Source organism: Coptis chinensis, chromosome 9, assembly GCF_015680905.1.
Source record: "Coptis chinensis isolate HL-2020 chromosome 9, ASM1568090v1, whole genome shotgun sequence".
NCBI lineage: Eukaryota > Viridiplantae > Streptophyta > Magnoliopsida > Ranunculales > Ranunculaceae > Coptis > Coptis chinensis.
In genome coordinates, this window is record NC_141464.1 from 72539480 (window position 1) to 72563192 (window position 23713).

Here is a 23713-nt window from a genome sequence, read left to right on the forward strand (position 1 = left end):
CCCTCTTGTGCCTATAAATACTACCTACATAAACTACGTCGGACCTAATTCTTCTCTGCCCCAGAATCAAGAGAAGATACGTAGGCAGCTCGCTACTTAGCAAACTCGGTCTAAACCAAATCCAATCCCCTTCTTCTTCCACCCGTATATGTAAAGGAAAAACACTCCTTTACAAGCTTCACCATTGTTTATAAAACATAATGGTACCAAAAAAACTCGTCATTATTTGACATGTAGGATCATGAGATCATCAATATCAATAATAATAAACATGGTGTCCATAAACATGTAGGACTACATCGATGTCATTTGTTACTCCACTAAAACGCCCGTGTTACTCTCCAATAAAGTGAACCGTCAACAAGTACCCCCTTCTCTGCATTGGTAACGTCGTACTTAATATTTTTTCATCTTTCTCCACAGTTCTTTCTGAGTGAATAGATAATCACTCTCGATGAAAAAAAATGTAATTAGTGCCAGTGTACAAATGCCGCCCATAATCCTTATAGCTGAATTGTAAGTAAACCCGCAAATGTGCGTAAAAGACTTGGTAAGCGTATCTGGTAATTTCTTGTATTCCCCAGTAGTTGGATTCCATAAGCATATTGAGTTTAAGCGATTACCCAAGCACAGTAATCCATTACAAGAACCCCAAACTCTAATATAATTACTTAAAAGATGATCCTTCTAAGGAATCTTATGATGACATGCTTCACCATTCAAGGTGTAGATCTTCTTAGTTGTGACTATGATTTTCAGGTGGTTTTATATTTGATTTGATTGGTTAAGGTACATATCGATAAATCTAGGATCAGTTAGCAACTTCAGCCATGGTTTAGACAGGCACCTGAGTTGGAACATAGGCTTCACTGGTAACCTTAACAATATATCCACAAGGATCTCATGTGGCAGTAGTAGTAGTACCATGTCTGACATCCTTCTCGCCATTTCCTCTTCTTCCAATAAACAAACTGGTGTGGACAAGAAGCTTAAACGATGAGTTAAAAAGATCTTGGGTTTCCCACTTTCCACGTGTCAACACATGGTTGGATAAAAGCATATGTACCATAGCCTATTCGCAAAAAATATGGACTCCAGAGTTCTAAGTCCAGTGCAACTAACGCACAAACCAATGGCTGTTCACGATTTTGAACTTTTTGGAGCACAAGTACAAGCAACAGTCTGTATTCGGCCATCGTATTTCTGCCTTGTCATTTCTGTTTTTCTCCCATCCCCTAGACATTTCATTTATGATCCTAACCAATTTCCCTGTTCCAATTTCCCTCATCTATGACAAGCAGGATCCCAAGTAGTTTTAAATTATTAACTGCCTGTAGGTTATAGGAACATTGGAGGGTAAATAAATTTAAGCAGTGGACAGATAAAGTTTTCTTAAACAGAGATAACAATAATACAATCCACTTTTCTTTGGCTCCTGATATCTGTTTAGATATTGAAGCATTGGATGGATTGGAAGGTCATTGCCCTACTAGTCCTACTACAACAAAAAAATATGCAACCAAAGTAATGTAAACTAACAAGTGAGCAAACAAGACATACTTAAATAAAAATAATAACTTTTCATAAAATAAGTTTCTGCAGTACAAATGATAAAGGATGATACATCGCTACCTCAAAAAGTTCCTTCTCACTGATCTCTCATCAACAATAGCAGCAAGTTAATCTAATTGACATACAAGATCATGTCTATGCATGAACATAATATGAATTGAAAAAAACACCTTTGCAAGCTCATATTACGTGTTCACCCCAAGCAGAAATGCGTTGCTGTATGACGGCAGGTTACTGGTAGGGCCTTGGTTCCTCACTGGAGAACGGAAAGGATTGGGAGTCACAGGATGAGTAATGTGCAGCCCTGCACCTCGGAGCACCTGTTTAGCATTTGCACAAGAAATCTCTGACTGATCCGTGAAGAAAGCAGGTACATTCATAGAATTAATAAGATCGAGGGCTCCACCCCAGCTTGCATAACTCTCAAGTCTGCAGTTCAGAGCAACAATTACATGGGGAGAAGGAAGATAAGTGGCTTCTTCCTGATAAATGCCTCTAATCAAGTTTACCCGTACCCTGCTACCTATCCCTGATACTGAGCCTGACAAATTAGTGGGAACTTCAGGTCCCACCATGATAATCTGCATATTACCCAACCCATTGAGTAAATGACCAATCTCAGTAAAAGCTATCATCCAATCCAGTTCTCCTTCAGGCCCAAGGTAGTGCACTATCACCTCTCTTCCACTGAGCAAAAGATTTTTCGAACTTATACTGAGTGCCATTGTAACGTAATAGACTGTCAAAGGGTAGGATAATATGGCAGCAACAGGGCTGGTCAAAGGCAGATAACGAAGATTATAATACTCGGACCAACCAGATAGAATGATTGGGCTCGAAACCCCATCTCGGACACGCTTTGAAAAAGGTAAATCAGGAGGGAACTCCCCATCATCCAGACAACCCCATGAATCAGAAAGACCACCTTTACTAGGAAGAAGACCAAATGAGCAATGAGAATAGCAATTACACAGCCTCTTCCACATGCCCTTTTGATGAAGACCCATCGACTCAAGCCATCTACATGGGCTGTCAACAATACAAGGAAACATAAAAATCTCCAAAGTCAGCTCTTCTTCTCTTTCCATCATGGCTTTGTAAAGACCACAAGTGCTTTTATGTGTTTCCTTCCAGTGTTGCTTCTGGCAGATGGGTCCGCAGTACACAACCGCACGACACCTCCCGCAACAAAGTGACTGTTCTCCATTTATTTCCTTCTCACACATGGTACATTGCCTCATTCCAGCACCCATATTTAACTTAACATCAACAAATTCTTCCCTGGGTGGCTCTGCATACTTAGTTGGGGTTGAGCTAGTCGAGCTAGTTTTCTCCTCATAAGCCTGACCAGGCGGATGCGACACCGTAACAGCAACTTGGTCCCAACCTTTTGTCATTTCCGGAGGCCATTGCACATCAACCGTTTCAATAAACGGCTCAAAACCAATCAACCTTGACCACTTAGGAGTAGCTTCTTTATCTTCTTGAAGCAATGGATGCACCATGGCAACCGCTTTCATAAAAGCATACACAAATCTCAACTCCTCAACAGTTGCATTTCTAAACTCAAGCCCATCCGATGAATTACATCTCGCAACATCAATAGAAGGAAACAAATCATTCCCAGAAGCTTCTAACAACAATGACTTAACCATTCTCTTATTCGAAGGAAACATTACCGACTCCATTTCATAAGTAACTCTCAAAACCTCTACATTCGGAACCCGAATCGTCTCTCTAGACCCAGTCATTTTCTGTGCATCAGTCACCGTTCGAAACATATTAAACCCCAAATCCCCACCATCTCCACCAATAAACTGTACACAAGGAAAGGGTTGTTTCTTTCCAATCCAATCAGAGTTTTTCCCGACACGAATACCAAATAAATGACCTGGTCTTAATCTTTTCCATGGATCAGTTCTATATAATGCAGCTGAAGCTTTAAATAGTGATTTTATAAAACCAGGTGTAATCCCTTCTACCTTGAGAAGACATGTTCCGGATCCTGGACCTAGTCCTGGACCCGACCCGAATTGTAATTGAAATCTTGTGAACAAATCCTTCAAATGTACTTCCATGGCTCTTAAACAGCACAAATAGTAATAAAAAATATATAAAAATACTTAAAAAAGCGACACACACTGATTATTACTTAAATATAATCACAACCCAAGTTTTATTTTGAGTAAAGATAAATTCTTTGAGCTATAGAGGTGGAAATGTACCTTTGTTTCTATGTAGATGTGAGAGTTGAAGGTGTATAGTGGGCCATTTAAGGAGATTTTGGTGTTGGTTTGAAGCTTTTTGAAAGTGGAGTAGAATGGAAATGGAAATTTCGTGTTGAGAAAATGGATTGGTGGTTGAATTTTCTGTTTGGAGTGTGATTTGGGAAATGAAGTGGAGTGTTGAGTGAAAGAAGAAACAGTGCTAGTGTGGAATTTTAGTCAACAGAAGGGTGTTATTGTCATTTCAAGTAAAGGTAGCGGATCCTGTAGGTTGACTTTACACTGACAATTTAACCGTTTGATTTTGACGTAAAATTTGTTGGATTTGAAGGGACGTTATGAAGTTAATGGGATCACGGTTAAAGCCCAAAAGAAGTTTACAGTTTCATGCAAAAATTTTGGTACCAGGATTTGTCAATGTTCCAATCTTACTTTTGGTTTTCACTCAATTTAAACACCATTTATTAATCAAGACATTCTATGGTGGGAAAGTCGACATGCCTTCCTTCCTTTAGCATGAAATTGACAATTACCATCCTACATTGAGTAGTGCTGCGCTGTTCAGACTTCAGACCTACCTAACCGGCCTACTACTGGCGATGGTTTGTATTGACATACATCCCATGTGAGCATGTATCTCAATGTAAATCATCGAATGTCATCAGCTAGTAGGTCGATTACGTAGCTCGGATTCATAAGCCTTTGTATATAGTATATTTACTGCATTACATTACGCCTCCTAGTGTTAATCATAAAGATTTTGCGAGGTCGTGAAATCCCATAACAAAGTGAGGTCATGGCCACAGGGGAGTGAAAATCCACCTTCAAATGAATCGACTGTAAATTTTCTTGAACCATATCATTGGCAACATACATATCATTGGGCCTTACAGAATCTCTTTTAAAGCCCAGTCTAATAATATTTCCAAGGCCCAATGCAAAAATAGCCTTAAACTCAAAACACTTGTGCAAATCATTGCTCCCTTTTTCTTCTACAGAAGAAGGCCAGAGGTTTAACTGTAAACCAAAAACCCTAATAAAGACCTTAAAACCCTACACCTGTAAACTATACAACACACCCATAACGACAGAAACATACAAAACAAGCTCACTCATGAAGGAAACAAGCTTAGAAGTTGTAAACATGGAAGAAGATGATAATGAAATTAACAAAGAAGATATTGTTATAGATGAAGAAGAATGTTTTGTTCCCATGGTAGATATTGATGAGAATGAACAAGGTACGTGGTGTAGTCATTTGTGTTGTTTTTATTTCAGTTCAAGTTTTGATTTTTAACTTACTGTAATGAGTCTTATAGTAGTAGTAGTAGTAGTAGTAGAGAAGTTAGCATTGTAAATGGAATAATGAAATGAAATTTTTGTATTGGAAAGAATGTCTAGTAGACCATAGTCACCTAGGTGGCTAGGTAGACAGAAACATTGATGTTATATAGTCTTAGAAAGGTGCCAACTGTGAAAATTTGTACCTGAGTGAAAAGAAAAACATGCCCGAGTAATCATAAGCGGTGTTTTTGCGTAAAAATAAGAAGTTTGTGGTTTGTTTTGAGAGAAAGTAGGTATTATTGTGCATAGCAAAGATTTAACGCAAGCATGCCTGACATTTTATTATTTAAGTGACTATAGGTGTTATAACTGAAATGGGGCTATTTTAATATTTCTTGTTTTTTTATTGTAGATATTGTTGATGAAGTTGAGGTAGAGGAAACTGCAAAAGTTGTTGTTAAGACAAATTATGAAGCCAAATTGAGAGAACTTTTGCGTAATTTATATTCACTTGAATTTAAGATACATTCAGATGCTTCAAAGGAGTTTATTAAACTGTTAAGAAGCGATTCGGGAGGTGACTTGTTGAATCAGTATGTTCAGGCTTCTCCGTTGTGTTCAGAGCTTTTGGAAGCTTGGAAACTACGGCAGGGTAAACCTGAAGTAGCACATGTGTTGTTGTTGATTTCGGCTATATTGGGTCATCCTGATGGGAAATATAAACGGAGTGATATTGGGAGGATAAATTTAAGTCGAAGACTAGACAAGCTTGCTAGTACTATAATTGAAAGCAAGATGGAGGATATTTACTCAGAGTTGAATAGTAAGGAAGCAAGACGACAGAATGCGGCATTGTCAGTGATGGCAGCGGTTGTAAGACGTGGTATAGGTTTGGCTTCAGAGGTTGCTAAAAATTTTAATTTTAAGCTTCCATCGTTTCCTAAGCTTGCAGAATCTCAAAAGAAATCAGTAGGAAAGAAAACAAGTATACAACTAGACAATCATTCATTGAGTTTGCAATGTCATTTTTAGAAATTGGGAATCCAAGATTGTTAAGGTGGGTCTTACAACTTAGAGACATGTACTTTGGTGTCCTTCGTGGACTCGGGAGTGATGATGATGAGACTGTTATTTATGTCCTTTCTACACTGCGAGATAGAGTCCTCAGTCCTGACTCTTTGATACCTCCCGGTCTCAGGAGTGTTCTCTTTGGAAGTGTTACTCTGGACCAGTTAATCAGTATTTCAGGGAATCCAATTGAGGGGTCTGCTGCTAAGATTGCACATGAAGTTCTAGTTATGGTTTGTACGGATCCTTGCAATGGATTGATGCCTGATCTCAAGGCTAATACAAATCCACTAAAGGGTAATCTAAGACGCATCTTGGAGCTCATGAAGAAGCTAAGCGCAGCAGAAATTGGGTATCACAGGGACTTGCTTTTGGCTATTGTTCAAGGAAGGCCTTTGTTTGGTTCAGCATACATGGACGAGTTCCCTTACCTTCTCGAACCTCGCGCATCTTCATCCTGGTAAGTTTGCATAAATCGTAAGTGCATTACACTTCGTATAATTTTTATTCCACATTCTTTAACATTGTGTGGTTCCTAAATGCTTTGCAGGTTTTCTGGCATTTCCTTGGCAACGGATTTGGTTTCCTCAACAAGAACAAGCTTCACCTCTGACAATTCACCTTCTTTAGACAGTTCAGAGATGCAATGTTTGTTGAAATGCATCATTCCTCGTGCATTTAGTCGGATTGTAATTAACAGGGGGTTACTGCATTCAGATGTTGGTGTAAGGCATGGCTCCATGAGGCTTCTTCTGGAGGCACTGAAGTCATTGGACATCTTACTTGGGGCTATTGACAGTATGTCATCTTCCAACAATCTATTGGCACAGAAATGGATGTCTCTCAAGCAAAAAGTTCAGGATGAAGCCAGAGCTTTGCTGCCTGATTCACAAGTTTTGTTTAAGTTACTGTCTTCCCTGAATCTGGGTGACATTAAAAATCGTGATGTGGGCATGAAAAGGTCAAGGAAGTCGGAGGAATCACCTGAAATCCATTTAAATGAAGGTGGGAAAAGTTGAAGTCTGATGTGGCGAATGGCGATATTGATATCGTTATAAGTGGGATAGTCCCGGAGACTGATAGTGGTGCATCTAAGGAGAAAGGAAACACTAGAGGAACATTCCTCATGGAGGAGCTGGAGAAAGAAGAAGATCGTGTAAAGGTTATAGCTGAAATCTGGGGTTTACCTAACTCGAACATTGTAGGAAACAAATTAAAAGATGTTGAACAATACTTCCACTCCAAGTTGCTTGATGCTCTCACTTTGTATCTTGTAAGTTCTGGTATCTATGACTTGTTTGTTCAGCATGTTTTGTCAAATTTCGTCCCATATTACTTACTCTATGTATCTTTTGGCTTTAGGGTCACCTTTGATGAATTTATTTTATCTTTTTCCTTTATTTCGAAATTCCGTCACGTAGATTATCCGTCATTGTTATCATTGATACCTTATATTGCTTACAATTGGGTATGTAAACTAGTACCATTCAAATAAGTTTAGCAAATTAACCAGATATTTGATTGAGACAATTCACACTGTTGACTAAAACTCCTTTTTAGAAATAGAGTGTTGTAGTCTTAATCTAATCAGGTCTTTAGTGTTGATAGTGGTTGTGAATAATATTGTGTTTTTTGTGAATAAAATTGTGTTTTTAGGGTCTTATACTGAGGATTTTAATTTCCTCCACGTATACTTTTGATTTTTATCTCCTTTAGTGTTTTTTCTTAATCACTTCCACCCAATTCACACAAGAAATAAAGCCCCTGATTTATTTGTTTGTTATATATTTCAAATTACTGCGAATACGGGATTCTTTGTTTCTGTTGTGAAAATAACCTGGATGACTTTGAAATATAATTACATGCTTGTACATGATTAGAGTGTGAAATTTGCACGTGGCCCTACTGTCTGTGTTTTGCTTCCTGTGATGCTCTTGTTGCCCTACGTGTTTACACTGAAACCTAGGTGAATCTCATCCTAGTTTCATGTGTGACGCAGCAAATTATATGTTCAAATTGGATGAGTTCAACTGTTCGGCTTAAAACTTTCACAACACAATATCAGAAATTTGATTTTATTTTTGGACTATGTTATTCTTCTTGCAGAGAACAATGCCTACGGTGTTGGAAAAATCATTTGATTTTTTTAAGGTGCTCCCTAGCAATCCTTTTACCTTATCAATCAGTCAGCAGCAATCCCTATTGTCTCTGCTGATAGAATACATTGGATGGTCTCCTCTGAATAGGACCTCCACTGTCAAGCCTCCAAACATGATGTACAAACATTTGCACCCACTATTAGACCTCTTGATGTATTCACCAGTCAAAGATATTCAAGATCAAGCATATATATTGACACAGGCAGCTATGTTAAGTACTGGTCTCTTCGACCGAAATTGCTTGGAAATTGATGCTTGGCTTGCGTTTTTACCTGGTTACAGAAGAGATAAGTCTTCCATGGGAAGTGCAGCAGTTGAGGTGTTCCAGGACTGGTCAAAAGTTGTCGTTTCTTTCTTATGTGATGCTGTTTCTACAATGGGAAATAACTTATATAAATACATGGATCATCTAAGGTGTCTGACCTCCAATTTAAAAGATTTTGCAGGTAATTTGATGGATTACTTGGTTGTTTGGTTCTGGATGGCTTCCTTGCCCACATTCTAGTCAATAGTATATTCATATAAGATGCTATAGTTTTTTTATCAAGCATTCTTTTCCAACTTTGCAAGAGGATCTATATTTTTAATATGTATTGTTTTTCCTGCAGAGGTTTCCCCTGATTTCAGCCCCCTTTTCATCTGCACTCTAGAAAAGGGCATAAGGCTGCTAGACTCAGATTCTGGATCCTTTAAACTATCTGAGAAATCAATGATTTCAATGTATGTTTCCAATACATTAAGTTATATCTTGCAAACTCAGGTATATATCTCCTGTAATGGTTTCTTAAGTTGTATCTTGGTACATAACATGATTTAGGGATTAAATCTTTGCAGGTCGACGGAAGATTATTGTCATCTCTGATTAATTTGATATTAAATGAAAGGTTTGGCACTTCTGCAGTATGTGATAATTCAGCAACTTCGTTTTGTGAATGGAGACCTTTAAAGAATTTATTACTCTTTTCGCGAAGCATTTCTTATCAAAACGATGATTCAAGGGAATTTATTCATGAAAGGGAGCCTTTAAAGAATCCGCTACTTCTTTCTGGAATTGCTTCTTATCAGGAGGCTGGTGGCAGCATGTGTTCCACTAGAAAGGATCCTAGTGCAACCTGTCGTTCTTTTGCCAAGACACTTGGTAAAACAAAAAAGATCATAAAAAGTGTGTGTGGTGGCTCTTTAGCTGGAGTGGCTATAGCATTTTGCTCTTCACTAGTTTGTGCATCAGCTGATGAGATACTCGAAAATTTTCCTTCGGTCATTACTGTTTCTGCACAAGTTCTGGGTTCACACCTTCCATTCCTATCAACTATATTTTTCCATGGAGAGAACCTTCTCGCCAGGGTTGTTAGTCTATGGCCAGATATTTTCTGTTCTAGTTTGGAATTGGTTGTGGTTAAGGGCAGCACCAGCTACACAAAGGATGATACTCTTATTCGAACCACAAATTCTTCCCTGGAAGAATTGACCAGCTACACAAAGGATGATACTCTTATTCGAACCACAAATTCTTCCCTGGAAGAACTGATTTCTAGCAGGGATTTTGATTCAAAAGAATCTGCTGCGGTTGCATTCGCTTCCTATTTGAAGCAGGAGTCTTTCCATGTATTATTTCCTGCAATCATGGGAATTAGCAGTAGGAGATTGTTGGATTCTACCAAATTAATTGATTTCCTTCAAGCCAAACTGTCTGATTGCCCTAAGGATTCTTTGGTTGCGTCCTTGCGACTTTTACTATTCTGGGCCCATCAGATACAGTCTTCCTATAGGGTTGAACCAGTAGGAGAACTCGAGCAGCTCTCCAGAGTTTGTTTCATTCTTATAAAACATATTTTTGGATTGGTTGCGAAACCCGATACTACATGTACTCAAGAAATAGCTGAAATTATCTTCCATCATCCTGCACTGATTGTGTCACTTTCAGATCCTCTGTGGTGTAATAAGGATGTTACAATGGGAAACTTGGCAGGAAGTTCTGGTGATATTCTCAGTTCATCAAATGTGAATATCCATCCAATTAGCCATGACCTCTTGCAGTTACTATCAACAGCTGCTGACCAAATGTTATCTGAGGCCGAGACCACTTTCAATAGACAACTTGTTAGGTATTTCAAGACACTGGTTCACTGGGTCGTTTTGATGTTTAGAAAGAAGTTTAAAGTGGCCGTTGAACATAAAAATTTGATAAACCTACTGCAAAGCTATCATGTGTTTTGTGCATTGATTCGTATTATACCTCCCTTCATGTTGCTGGAACTTGGCCATTATATATTTGAGTGCTGTGACTCAATTTGCTTGGAATCTGTTAAAGAGTCTGCTTTCTCCATTGGTTGCTATATTTCTGAAAGTGCCTTTGACTTGCTATCCAGTTATCTACACGAGCAGAACACGAAAACAGTGAGATTCAGTTTGTTCTGGGAAGTGGAAGGGAAGAGTTTTGATCTTGCCCTTATTGAGAAAGTTTATTACAGGGTTCTTCACTTTGCTACCTGTTTCAAAATAGAGTGTGCAGATTTATGCTTATTGAAAGCTGTGAATATCGTGTATAGGCAGAGATTTATGCCACCCCAAACAGCCCTGCTCCCATCCAGTATGGCAATATCAAGGGTGATAATGAGCAGTCCTATTAGTTTACTTGCTCACTGTATGCATGAAACGACTGCAACCAAAGCAAAACTATTGTTTCTACTTACTGAAATAAGTGCTCTGCACTTGACCCTCTTTGGAAAGATGTTTTCATACATTATGTATGGAGATTTGCCTTTAAAGGAGAATGCCACTGGAGAGGACTCTATCCATGTCTGCTCTGATGAGCAGTTGATGATGCTTTTGCCTGTTGCATTATCGTACTTGAAAATGAACTCTGTGAGATTTGGTGTGCAGTGTCTGAAACATTTGCGAAGTATCCCGTCAATCTATTCAAGAATTCTCTTGGATGGTTTCTTAGATTGGAACAGTTACACCTCTGGAAATATATTTCAGGAAGAATGTGGTGACTTGTTACTATCTTCTACTGAAGAACTTCTTAATTTTTTCAGTCGTAGCCTACTAGGAAAAGCTATTTGTATGTTGCAGTACTACTTTTCTTTAAATGTGGAAGCCCTGAAGATGAAGAAAAGGATCAAGCTGTTTGAGTCTATCTGTCCACTTTCGGGCTTACTTGACGATATTCTTGATTCTAATGTTAATGACATTAATATTTGTTCGACTCGACAGTTACTGAACACCATAAATAGAATTATTGCAAAGATTTCCTTATGTAGGATGTTGTTGTTCCCAAAAGAAAAACTGGTTCAGCCTCTGCTAACAGAAGCAGATGGACATCCGGAAGATATTTCACCTGAAGTAGTCCATGACAGAGAGGAATCCCCGATGCTGAGTTTTATTAACATTTTGGTCAGTTCTCTGCATGTAATTGTGAAAAGATTCCCTGTAGCTACCGATGATTCTGTACAGCTGAAGAGCACAGACAGCTCACATCTGTTCAGATACTTGGAGACTTTCATTTTGAGAAACATTTTTGAGTTGTCTGTAGAGATGCGAGATAATCTCATCCAGATGAATAATATCACTTTTGTAGAACGATTTGCCAGATCATCTCTTCTTCATAGGTTTGAAGATCCTGCAACGCTGAGGGTGCTCCGTGGTGTTCTTATCTCTCAATGTGAAGGGAAATTTTCATCTAGTCTGATTTTTGAGCTTTTACTTTCACACTCTAAATTTGTATCTTCCATTCTGTGGAGTGATTCAACCTCTGATTCTTCTGGTCTTCTGAATACTGGGACATTGTTGAGGCCTATGTCCAGCATTCTGAGATCTCCTATTCTCTCTGGTTCTGATCAAAATGGAGCAGATAAACATTCTGTTTTGGAAAAAACTCTTTTATATAAGCATAAATTGGAAGTTATTAAGCTACTTAGAGTGCTTTATCATCTTAAAGTTAGTCAGGATTGTGTTGCTTCTAGAGAAGATGCCGGAATGAATTCCAAAGAACTTCTTTCTTTGCTATTGTCTTGTTATGGTGCTACTGTGAACGAAATTGACTTGGAGATATTTGATCTGATGCATGAGATTGTTTCCATGGAAGTATCAGAGTCTGTCAACATTGCTGAAATGGATTACTTGTGGGGAAGATCTGCTTTAAAACTAAGAGAACAATCAGTTGAAAATATTCTAGTGTCCAACAACATGATGGATTGTGAAGCAATTGAAGGGTGGCGAAGACGGCAATTCAGAGAAAACCTTGCTCTCGATTCCAAAATATGTGCAGCAACCATATTAAACTTCCCCTTTGATAGGATTGCATCCAACAGACCTTTATCCCTGAAGACCCTTCAACTGGATGATCGTACTGATATGTTACAGGTATTCTTGGTTGCCAGCTGCTCATGTACTTTGCTCTTTTAGTTGTTATTGTTGTTGTTGTTGTTGTTGTTGTTGTTGTTGTTGTGTTTTTATTTTTTCCTTTCATGAGCAAGATCTGCTAATTGTCTTTGTCAGTCATCAAGTTTATGGTTTTGATGCAGAAGTCGTCTGCGAGCAGTGTAAGGTTACAACGATATGATCCTGCTTTTATAATGCAACTTTCAATCCATTGTCTGTCAATGGGCTACCTTGAACCGTTGGAGTTTGCAGGGTTGGGCCTGCCTGCAATTGCATTTATGAGCATATCTTCACCAGATGAAGGGTTACGGAAAGTGGGTTATGAGGCCCTTGGAAGATTCAAGATCGCCTTGGAGGTAGACATTGGCTTTGATTATTGTCGGTGTTGATTATTCAGCTGTTAACTTAAAATACTGTCATATGTTATCTCTTTTTTGGGTTTTCCTTTTTATCAATTTGCTTTTCTTTGTGATTTTTTGTTGTGTTAGTGTGGTGCTACGTTATAAGCTGTCTAAACAATCAAAATTTAGTATTTTACTTCAAAAAAAAAGCTCGTGCCAAACTTCATTAGCTGACAAGTTTGGAAAAACAAACATGTATCTTTCTAGTCAGTATATCAGCTGTACTTGAGAGATTGAAACTCTTTGTGAGCTAAAGGCGTTGGTAATTTATAATGAATTTATTCAGCCAAAAGAAATAAACATAGCTTGGGAGTTTCTAGAGGTGTCTAATCTGCTTTCTTACTTTGGATGGGGGGAAAGCAAGGGATGAGCATCGAAGAAATATTAACAAAACTAGCTTGTGCTTTCTTATCTAGCTTGTTTGTTTCATTGTTGTAGGCCGTCATATACTCATATCGTACTTTTTATTTACTTTGGCTGGAATGATCTTAACTTGGTAGTTAGCAATCAAGGATGAAAAGAATCGGCATCCTTTCTCCCAGACGTCAATAAACTTTTTCATAAGAAAAAAGATTCTGTTATAATTTTTATTAATATTAATATTAAAGGTTTTTTCATTCTAGTTATAATCCTTTATTAATTGTTACCCACTGCAGTAGGTGAGTATTGAAGTTTTATTATGCATGATTCTTGTCTGTGTTTGTTTCATCTCTCTTCTTCTTTTTTGAACACTTTGTCGCAGAATTGTCGAAACAGGAAAGATGTATTGCGACTTCGACTTCTTCTGACATATTTGCAAAATGGGATAATGGAGCCTTGGCAGAGAATTCCTTCCATCACTGCCATTTTTGCTGCCGAAGTGTCTTTTATATTGCTAGATCCTTCTCACAGTCACTACCTTACTATAAGCAAGCTATTGATGCGCTCTCCAAGTGTTAATTTGAAGGTGTATACTCAAGATAGATTTTGGTTTTATTACATTGTTGTTTAGGCATTGCTTCTTTATGTAATTACCTATTGGCCTATCTATAGATCCGACCAAAAGTCGGATGTTTCTGTCCTTGCTGCTTCTTTAGAAATATCAACTCCGCTTACATTTTCTATCTTCTTTGTGCAGTGTGTACCATTGTTCAACACCATGTTTTGGAGTATCTCTGTTAATTTCAAGATGGACAGGTTATGGATACTACGGCTTGTACATGCAGGATTGAATTTTAATGATGATGCTCATATATCTATTAGGAAATGTTTGCTTGAGACTTTATTGAGCTTTTATGCATCTTCTCTCTCAGATTATCAGTCAAAATTACTGATCCTTCAGGTATTTTATGCTTGCAATAGAGATGCACAATTGAATTTTTAGTAGTCTCACCTATTTTAGATCCCCGTACCTCTTGACATTTTTAAAACACCCTTCTCTAAGACTATAACAGCTTTATCTTTTAGAGTAAATAGTTATTATACACGCAAAATACAACAGAAACAGAAGAAGAGGCCAAAGCCTAACCACCACTACTCTCCACGGTGGCACTGCTGTCCCGTCAGCTCTTATGAGCCACCATTATTGACCCTCATCTATTCACCATTTTCCTTCCTCCACCGCTTGAAGCTCAGAGTAGTTGTTCGCGATTCCATGATACTTCCTTTCCTTCTTCCTCATTTCTTGTCTCTCATCCATCCTTATTATCTCACCCCTAATGTTGTTCACATTTACATCCCATGTTTTACCAAACTACATGAACTGCTCCTCTTCCTCCATTTATGATTTAACCTGAGATTATTTGCAACTCGTTTAATATTTCCATTGGTGAAATATGTATTTTTGTTGTGTCACTTTGACATTGCTACAACACTTCCTTCATGTGCCAGATATCAGTGACTAGCTTAACTGAAAAAAATTATTTGTGTGCATTGCAGATTGTGAGGAAGTCATCACATTTGCCTGTACTTGTTCGTTATCTAGTTCAGGAATGCAATCTAATTTCATGGTTATCATCTGTTCTCTCTTCGTGTAGTAAGAAGCTAAGTAATGATGAAAAAAGTCCAGTTCTGACACATATTGCACTTCTTTTAGAGGTAATGTGCTTCTTTATGAATGATTTGATCTGTATTATTGACGAAATTTTCCCCTTCTGTAAGCTATTATTATTGCGTATAAGGCTCCAACTTTCTGTTTGAAACTATGTTACATGGACACACCATATTTCAAAAAACAACCGTGTCGGATACATATCCACGTGTCCGTGTCGGACACACACGGATACATATTGTGTGTGATATACCTCAGTTTTTTATATTTCGCCATGTCAGACACTCCATATCCGTGTCGGATACGGACACACGTGTCCATGTCAATGTATTAGCGATAATAGGGAAGGGGATATTTACGCCTGTTTGTGGAACTAATTCCTCTAAGGTATTAGCGATCTTTTGAGTCATTTCTGTGCATAGTATGTCGTTTGCTTCGTTGTTAAATTTCTCTGTCGATAGATTTTTCAAAATTCTTCTTTTTCTAAAAAGGGCAAAAGCCATAAGGACGCCAAAAACCACAGAAAATTCTTTTGTGGCTATATATTGAGCAATCAAATCTTCCATTCGATTTTTGATTCCCCTGTAGTTCCGCTTCTTGCTCCAAAAATGAAGAAAGACTTGTAGGAAATAGCAGGTTGGGTTTGTCCAACCAAGAAAGACGTAGGGTGCACCCTTTCGAACCATGTCTCTCGGAGAAGCGCTCTTTCAGCTACCCTCGAGATATGGGCCTTGGTGCTGAACTCATTTAGAAAAGAGAGATTTCATAAGAAAATCCAATTTCGTTTTTCAATCTCAAGGGTAAAGGTTTAATTAAGAATTCCGGGTGGTCCAGTGGATGGATTAAGCCATTGATCATATCATAGGTCAAGGACGGAACGAAGAACCAACGTTTATTTCATAACCTCCTCTGTTCTCTACTAAGATTGTAATAGATTCGTGCTTTCTCTTCCCGAGGGACGGAAGACGACTAGAATTCGAGCCACCTATCCAGTATGTGAGGAAGTTTCTCCCATGGAGCTAGCTTTTGTATGTTACTAAGCGGCCGGATCGCCCATACTAGGTTCTTTTTCCACGCTATGTGACTAGCCGACGATAATGGGACTAGTAGACGCAGCAGACTGAACTTGTCTCATGAAATGGTTCTTCTCGACAATCCATTTATTGTAGGTTAGATTCAGACTGAGCAGACTCTAGCTCTTGCGTCTGCATGATCTGACTTCTATGACTTGTAGTATAAAAGAAAAAAGTACATTTATTTTGCTTCCCCTTCCCTCTCCTTTCGAGGAATTCTTCCCCAGGTATTTTGTTTGTTCCTGGCAACCCTGGCTCGGGCTAAGGTCTCACTGGTTTAAATATCCTACGCTTCTTTTCTCGTGAGCTCTACTAAAAGAGGAATAGAAGCTAGGTTTGAATCTCCTACGTCCACCTTCGGCTGGAGTTCTTTCCTGCAGTTGGTTGTTGGTCTTTTTCGTATCGAAATGGATCGCCCTTTCCTTTAGAGCAAATTGCCTCATCCCGATGGGTTCTACCATGAAAGCGTACTCTGATCGCGCCTAGCGGGGCAGGGAATTCTCTCCTATCTCCGACTGAGCATACGAGCATAAGCGATTGCTGTTTTTAACTAAATAGCTAGTAGGGCTTTCTGGATAAATGGGTCCACCAACTCATATAGAGAGATGGGACTAGAGTTTGGTCTAGGAATGGGATGGACCGGGCCAGGGTTTTCCAGTTCTTCCAGAGCGAGCCTGACCGGTGTTGTGGGAATGGGACTGGTTTGGGGTTGGTTCACGAATGGTGCTACCAACTCATCGATGGTGTAGGGCCTAAAAGCTGGAATCGGTGGTCCATGAGGAGTGACTGCAGTTGCATTAACTGCAGTGGGCGGTTCTAGCGATTGAATAAAGTCAGATGGATCGAACTTTTTATGAGGGTCTTTGACCTCATTAACTCCTTGGTGGGCCGGTAATGGAGGTTGGGTTGCCCATTAGCTGGTGGGAGCACCAACTGATTGGTTTCCAACAGGTCTTGGATGAGGTGTCTAAGGGCTAAACATCTATCAGTAGTGTGACCGGGAGACTAATGGTACGCATACATGGAATTGTTGTCATACCAGTGTGGGATAGGATTGGGTGGAGGACGAGGTGGTAGGTGTGTGGCTAAACCTCTCTGGACCAGGACCTGAAGGATAGTGGTCATGGGATGACCTAACTCAGTCAAGTTCCGACGGGGTCTTTCTTGACCTCTAGCCTGGTATCTCTGTTACCTAGGAACATAGGCAATATGGGTCGGGTTATTGGCCCACTTTTTGAATTCTGTGACGGAAGGCTTTCTAGGGAAGTTCACTTCTTTACTTACTGAACCCGGAACGACAAGTACTAAGAGCAGAAGTTCACACCCGGAGGTTAGGGTTGAAACCTGAGGGAGAGACGGAGGCAGGAGGGATAATAAATAGTAAGTCTTAGATGCAGAGGGAGCAAGAAAACGTATGCGCATTAGCACAACGGGAAAGAAAACAGTTCTTTCATTCTAGAAAGGTAAGCGTTAGCTTTGCTTTTCATTCATTCTGAAACTGTTTTCTTGCGGAATCCCTTCACTAAAGAAGAAGCCAACACCCTGGACTATAAACTGCCGTGGAAGACTCAGAGGACTCAGAAAGTGGCATGTCTTAAGAAGGAAGAGTGAGTTCACTACTTAGCTAGCTAGTTGTCTTAAACACCAAAACCTGGCAACATGACTGATTTGCGGGAAGCTTATGATTGTGATCGTGTGAATATGCTTGAAGTGCCGAGTTGTCTGTCTTCCTTTTGAGATGTTCGGCTTATCTCCTTGTCAATGTTAGCCAGCAAGCCAGAAGAGCCTGAAGCCGAGGATATAAGCACTAAGAGAAGGAAGAGGTAGTTCACTACTGGGTTAGTCGCTTTACCTGAATGTTAGTTGTAAAGTAACTCTTCCTGAAGCAGACAGACAACCAGGTCTGAAGCTGAGTCAGATCCGAGAAGCCTGTCCTTCATCGCATCGATCAAACAAAATCGATAAAGACAGAACCTAACCTACTGTGGTAACGATAAAGAAAGAACGAAGTGTCAGCGGTATTCTGTTGCCGTGGAATTCACACAAACCCCATCTCCACTTCAAGAAGTGTAAAACACAATAAGGCACTAGCATTAAGGTAAAGCGAGTGGAACAAGCAAGCGTGGTACTTAGTAGTCACGGAGGCCCCCTGGGTAGAAATTCGGGAGGGAAAGAAGGAAGGATTCAATCTTTCTTTCTTTTTCATTCTTTGTTTCATTCTTGAGGTTGCCGTCTGCTCCAAGATGACCAGGAGATAGCAGGTAGTCAAGCCTTTGCCCGGCCCATCATTGAAAGCTCAATCCCTACATCCACCCACGAAGTTAAGTTATAAATCCTAAAGATATGACGATCGGAAGCGGAGGGGAACAGAGTGAGTGTATTATATCTGGATTAGCTGCTCAAGTAGCTTGAGTTCAGTCGAGGCAAGGTTCCATTCTTCTCATTGCCGGGGCCGCCGCTTCATTCCTTCATACATCATATATAAATATATAAAGCTTCTCGCAAGCACTCCGGGAATAAACAACAACTCGAGTATATATTTAGCCAGGCCAGTCGAGCCACCTATCTCTCTATTTCTTGTATCTCCACCTATCAATGCCCCGGGCTTCCCTTCCAACTGCTAAATCTAATGCTGGGTGGACTACTGGGACCTGGGCATTAAGCCATTGATGATCCGAAGATTGATTGCCAAGGTGTTGCTTTAGTGTTCCTTGGTTGGTTTAATCTGGTCTGGATAGGACTGTTAAAATACCCCTTAGGCCAGCCTTTAGAGCTAGAGGCTAAGGCAGAGTGAGAGGTAGCAGCACCGTCGATAGTAGTAGTATCTTGGCCGAGTTTACCCCAACCCAACATAGCATAGCATAGAATTAAGGATCAAGTCCCCCGCCCATTTCATACTGGCCATAGCTCGCTTCTTAATAGGTGGAGTTCCGTCAAGCAAGAAAAACGATGCTGCCCCAACTCAAGAAAGTTCTGAGTGCTCTTACTAACTAATTGCACTCATCCATCCCTTCTTGCAGTGTAGTCATGTTCTTGCCGTATCTTGCAGCCCTTGGCCCGATCATCCAATTCGCTCCACCCAGGCGCTCCACTCCCACTCTTTAGAAGTTCATGTGCACACATGCATGTGTCATCACCTCATTGGTCGGAGGTCCAAGGGGTCCATAGAATAGAAATGAAAAAAAAAGGATTCTTATTATTATGTTCGAAGAGAGAAAGAATAGAAACAAAGGGTACGCTCTCTAGAAGATTTGCTCGGGCTTGTTCACTTGGTCGTCTGGTATCTTGAAACCTCTTTGCTTGCAGGGGCAGGAGTGGAAATGTCAGAGAGAGCGCTTCGCGAAAGAATCGTGTGGCGCGGTGAAAGGTTTTTACTAGTTCTCAGCTCCTTTCAAATGCGACACATATGAAGCTAGTAATACCTATTCTTTATAACAAGTTAGAAGGATTTTTCGATATATCTCTGTAGAGGAATTTTCAATTGATCAGAAATGGTAAGAAGGTACAACCCCACTCAAGCAATCTTCGTTACAGCGTTAGATGATGACATTACCCAACCCCTCTCCTATTTTTTTTCCCTATAATTTTTATCTTTATAATTAACTATCCATCTTTTGGATCAAATAATAACGAATGAGTCATCAACCAACTTTGGTTGTCTTGGAAGTTAAAGAGTGTATCATCAATACTTTTCTAGGGAGATTTCAAAATTGTGAAGGTGGAAAACACACTCTATCTACGGGAAATAAGTATTTTTTTTTCTTTTTTTAACATATATATAATATATAGGGGAGGGATCAGTATACCATGGTTTATATCACCATCGACAATTTGAGAAAAAGAGACCAATACAACTTACTCGCTTTGGCCATCAACATCTTATATATATATATATACCATGGTTATATGTATATATCAGCATCTTATTCACTTTGGTCATCATTAATTTGAGAAAAAGATGCTATTCAAAATAAAATTTGAGAAAAAGAGATCAATACAATTTTATGTTCTGGAGGGCCAAAATGGAATGGGTTTGTTGTTCCTGGGGTAAATTGGCATATTTGACCCTGAAAAGTTGATGTACACTACACTGTCACTCTATTCATGCATACATCCTTGGCATATAGTATGTCTGGGCAGATTGCTAGATAATGCAGTCTCTTCTTTCCACTAACGTTTGATTCTATTTTGCTACTTAGGTGGTCAATGATGTTATTTCGATGAGATCCATTATTGAGTGGCTGAAAGTGGGTGCTCTTGAGCAACTGTCAGAGTTCTCATCTGAGGCACTCAAGCTTTTCATAGGTGGCTCTAAGTTGATTAAGCAAAACATTGTATTGGCTACCTCAATTTTACAAATACTTCTATGGACATTGAGAATTTCTCAAGACAGAGATCTGGATCAACCACATTTTACCATATCCAATGATGGCCTCTTCCAACTATACAAAGACATTGACTGTGGATTCGATAAAACAAGAGCAGCTACAATTGCTGAGCTTGTATTGAGAGCCATACTCATGAATGCACCACCTGCAGTCATATCTCACACGGTATATCTCTCTCTTTTTCTCTCTTGTGAGTTTGGTGGGACTGGAATTGGAGTAGGGAGGACAGACCTGTATAGGGACTCCAGTAGATTAGATTGACAATACTGTATTCTGTAGGATTTGTGAACTTCACTTTGTTTTTTGGTTGACTTAAAGTCCTGCAAATTTATCGTACATAAGGGAAATTAACAGTGAGTGTGTAATTTTTATTTAATTGTCAGAATTAATTCACAGTTCAAATCTTGTTTTCTTTGAGAAACACTTGTGGCGTTTATCTACCCTTTGATTTTGGTGTGCCTTCAGTTGATAGTGTTTAATAAAATTTGTTCTTGATATGATCACACAGGATAGTGTGGAACTTGCAAGGATGATTATTTGGGCGGTTTCTACTGCTTTAAAGTCAAATACTAGCACGGTGATTTTGGGAGAAAAAGAGTGTGATGATTCTATAATGTCAAGGCTACTGCGTTGGATTACAGCTTCAATAATTCGTGGAAGTATCTCAAGAAAATCTAACAAAATAAAACCTCTCAGTTCCCCAGAAAGATCAAACGCAAGAACTCTACAGTGTTTATTGGAACTTGTCAAGCAAGTGAATGGTGAAGGAGAACATGTTAATGAAACAAAATCAGAAACGGAATGTAATACTAATAAGGCATTAGCTGCTACAATTTTGTACCTCCAACAGAACCTTGGAATGAACTGCAAAGCGCTTCTTCCTTCAGTCATATGTGCACTTTGCATGCTATGTTTTTCCAATACCTATGGTATTTCAGGTATATCCTATAAGTCCTTCAGGAAACTGGTTTTTGCTCATTTGTATGTGTTTGACAATTCATTGCATGAATCCTGTTTAGACGCACACTTTTGAGCTTTAATAGAAAGTTTAGAACGGACATCATATAGCGGTTGGAAGTACCTGGTTTAGAAGTACCTGTCACAATGTTTTTCTTCAACCTATTTGGGGTGACAGCATGAAATCCGTTCTACTTCTTCTAGATGCTAAAGCCTAGAGGCATGCCAGATATGTGAAGTTGATGATGGTGTTACGTCAAGATACCCAATATCGATAGATTAGGCACTTTGACAGTTAGCCACTAGCTGACTAGCTTGCTTGTGGTATATATATGTTCTTTCTTTCGTTCAAATTGTTATACACTACAATCCTGACATAAATGCCACAGGAATACGAATATAGCTGAGCCACCAGTGCATTTAAAAAGTGAGAAATGCATAAATCTATTAGCTTCTAAATCAAATTTTAATTTACTACTTTTCTGTATATTGTTCCAGGATCAGTCTCATTGGACAGTGACCAAATCGCTTTTGTGGCATTGATGTGTTCGAAGATACGGTGTCCTGCTGAAGCTAACCCAGCGTGGCGATGGTAAACATTTTCTATTTGTGTAAGAGTTTTTGTGTGACAATGATAACTGTTATAAGACGCCTTTTGGGTTCAGATCACCTTTTATTGCAGAAAATTGACCAATAATTGGAGTCTGGTATACATTTACTGGGTTAAACAGCAATGAGGGTTACAGAATCCTCCACTGTGCAACATCCCAACCTTCCTACTTATCTCTTAGATCTCTTGGGAATGATTCATTGAGTTCCCTTCATTTATGCTAATTGTAAAGCATGGAAATATCTCATACTATTTTAATACGTTTGTTTTTCATGATCTCTTGGGTCTTCAATCTTGTTGAAACAAAACTTCCTTGAGACATGTTATTTTAATTTCCAATACATGCATATTACGCTATTCTCAGTGATATACAAGTCTTTCCCCTGACTATGTGAGGTGAACATAAATGAAAATGTCAAAACCGATCTGATTTCTAATGATGTTCAATGTTTTAACAGGTATTTTTATCAACCATGGAAAGACCCTTCGTCCGAATCAACAGAAACACAGATGAAAGAGAAAGACTGCTCTTCTGAATTGACCGAGTCACAGTTTGAAGAGCACCATGCCTGTGAAGCTCTTCTGGTCATATTTTCTAATGCTCTCACAGGAAGATCATCAGACTCACGGTTTCTTTCGCACCAAGATCTGTACGAGTGTGGTGTTTTTACATGGGAAAAAAACACTTTTGTGGCCCATGCCTCTTCTTAATATTGATTCAGTGAAGTTTCCTCTTGTAAACGCCCAGCATTCTCATCTGTTTTACTATTACAGTAATGAAAAACAAAGGAAAATAAAATGAATGACCAAAAAAAATTGAATCATAATGAGTTACCAAAAAAAATAGAAAACTGTTTGCTTAGAGCATTTCCCATGCAAGCATAACTTTTTACCTCCCACATAGGACACTTTCTTGGTGAGAAGCTACTAGGGATTGCTCAATGTAAAGGTGATTTTAAAATTTGGATGGAATATTATTCCGTCTGCATGTAAAAATTGGAAAAAAAAAAAACAGAAAAACAACACGTAAGACAGAATAAAACATCCGTTCTAAAAAAGAAAAAAGAAGACGAAAAAAATTGCGAGACGGAATGAAATATGTTGTCCGAAAAAACATACGAAACGGAATAAAAAGTTATGTCTGAAGATCACAAGTCGGCAACTATCTTAGTAGCAAGTGCTACCTTCATTGTCACTCTTACATTGTGTCATTGTTTTTGGCTCATAAGGGTGACCATTGTCACCAAATTCGACGTTTTAAAGCCCGAGATATTGGGAAGGCGTCTGGTTCTAGTTTAAAACCCAATTTTTTTTAAAAAATGCATTTTAAACTTAAAAACCGTTTAAAACCCGAGATTTTGAAAATCTCCCATTTAAAACTTTTTTTATAAAAAAAATCTAAAAGAAAACGCGAGAAGAAAAAAGGGTTTTGGAGTTTATCTTTTTGAAGAGTGGGCTAACGATTGACTTATTGAGACAGTTCTGTATCTTATTTAGAGTCGTGTTTTGATATTGAATCTAAAACTTATAGTATTTGGATGAGTAATTATAATTTGATACTTTT

The 23713-nt window shown here is 38.9% G+C and overlaps 2 protein-coding genes across 2 annotated transcripts; one reads left to right on the forward strand and one right to left on the reverse strand.

Moving 5' to 3' along the window:
- Window positions 1–1560: 1560 nt before the first annotated feature.
- Window positions 1561–4012, reverse strand: LOC147477883 (zinc finger MYND domain protein). The gene is made up of 2 exons (XM_086584542.1): window positions 3798–4012; window positions 1561–3654 (listed from the first exon to the last, which is right to left on the reverse strand). Exon 2 carries the CDS (start codon window positions 3648–3650, stop codon window positions 1758–1760), a length of 1893 nt encoding a protein of 630 aa, XP_086440668.1. The 5' UTR covers window positions 3651–3654; window positions 3798–4012; the 3' UTR covers window positions 1561–1757.
- Window positions 4013–4781: 769 nt separating this feature from the next.
- On the forward strand, window positions 4782–22973 carry LOC147477884 (uncharacterized). Its single transcript, XM_086581816.1, is given in 16 exon segments — window positions 4782–5038; window positions 5494–6033; window positions 6036–6609; window positions 6700–7153; window positions 7156–7422; window positions 8256–8754; window positions 8917–9068; window positions 9143–12673; window positions 12835–13047; window positions 13835–14038; window positions 14210–14413; window positions 15010–15168; window positions 20394–20747; window positions 21091–21520; window positions 22038–22131; window positions 22608–22973. Coding segments are annotated over 16 exon segments (8025 nt in total). The 5' UTR covers window positions 4782–4941; the 3' UTR covers window positions 22861–22973.
- Window positions 22974–23713: the final 740 nt, after the last annotated feature.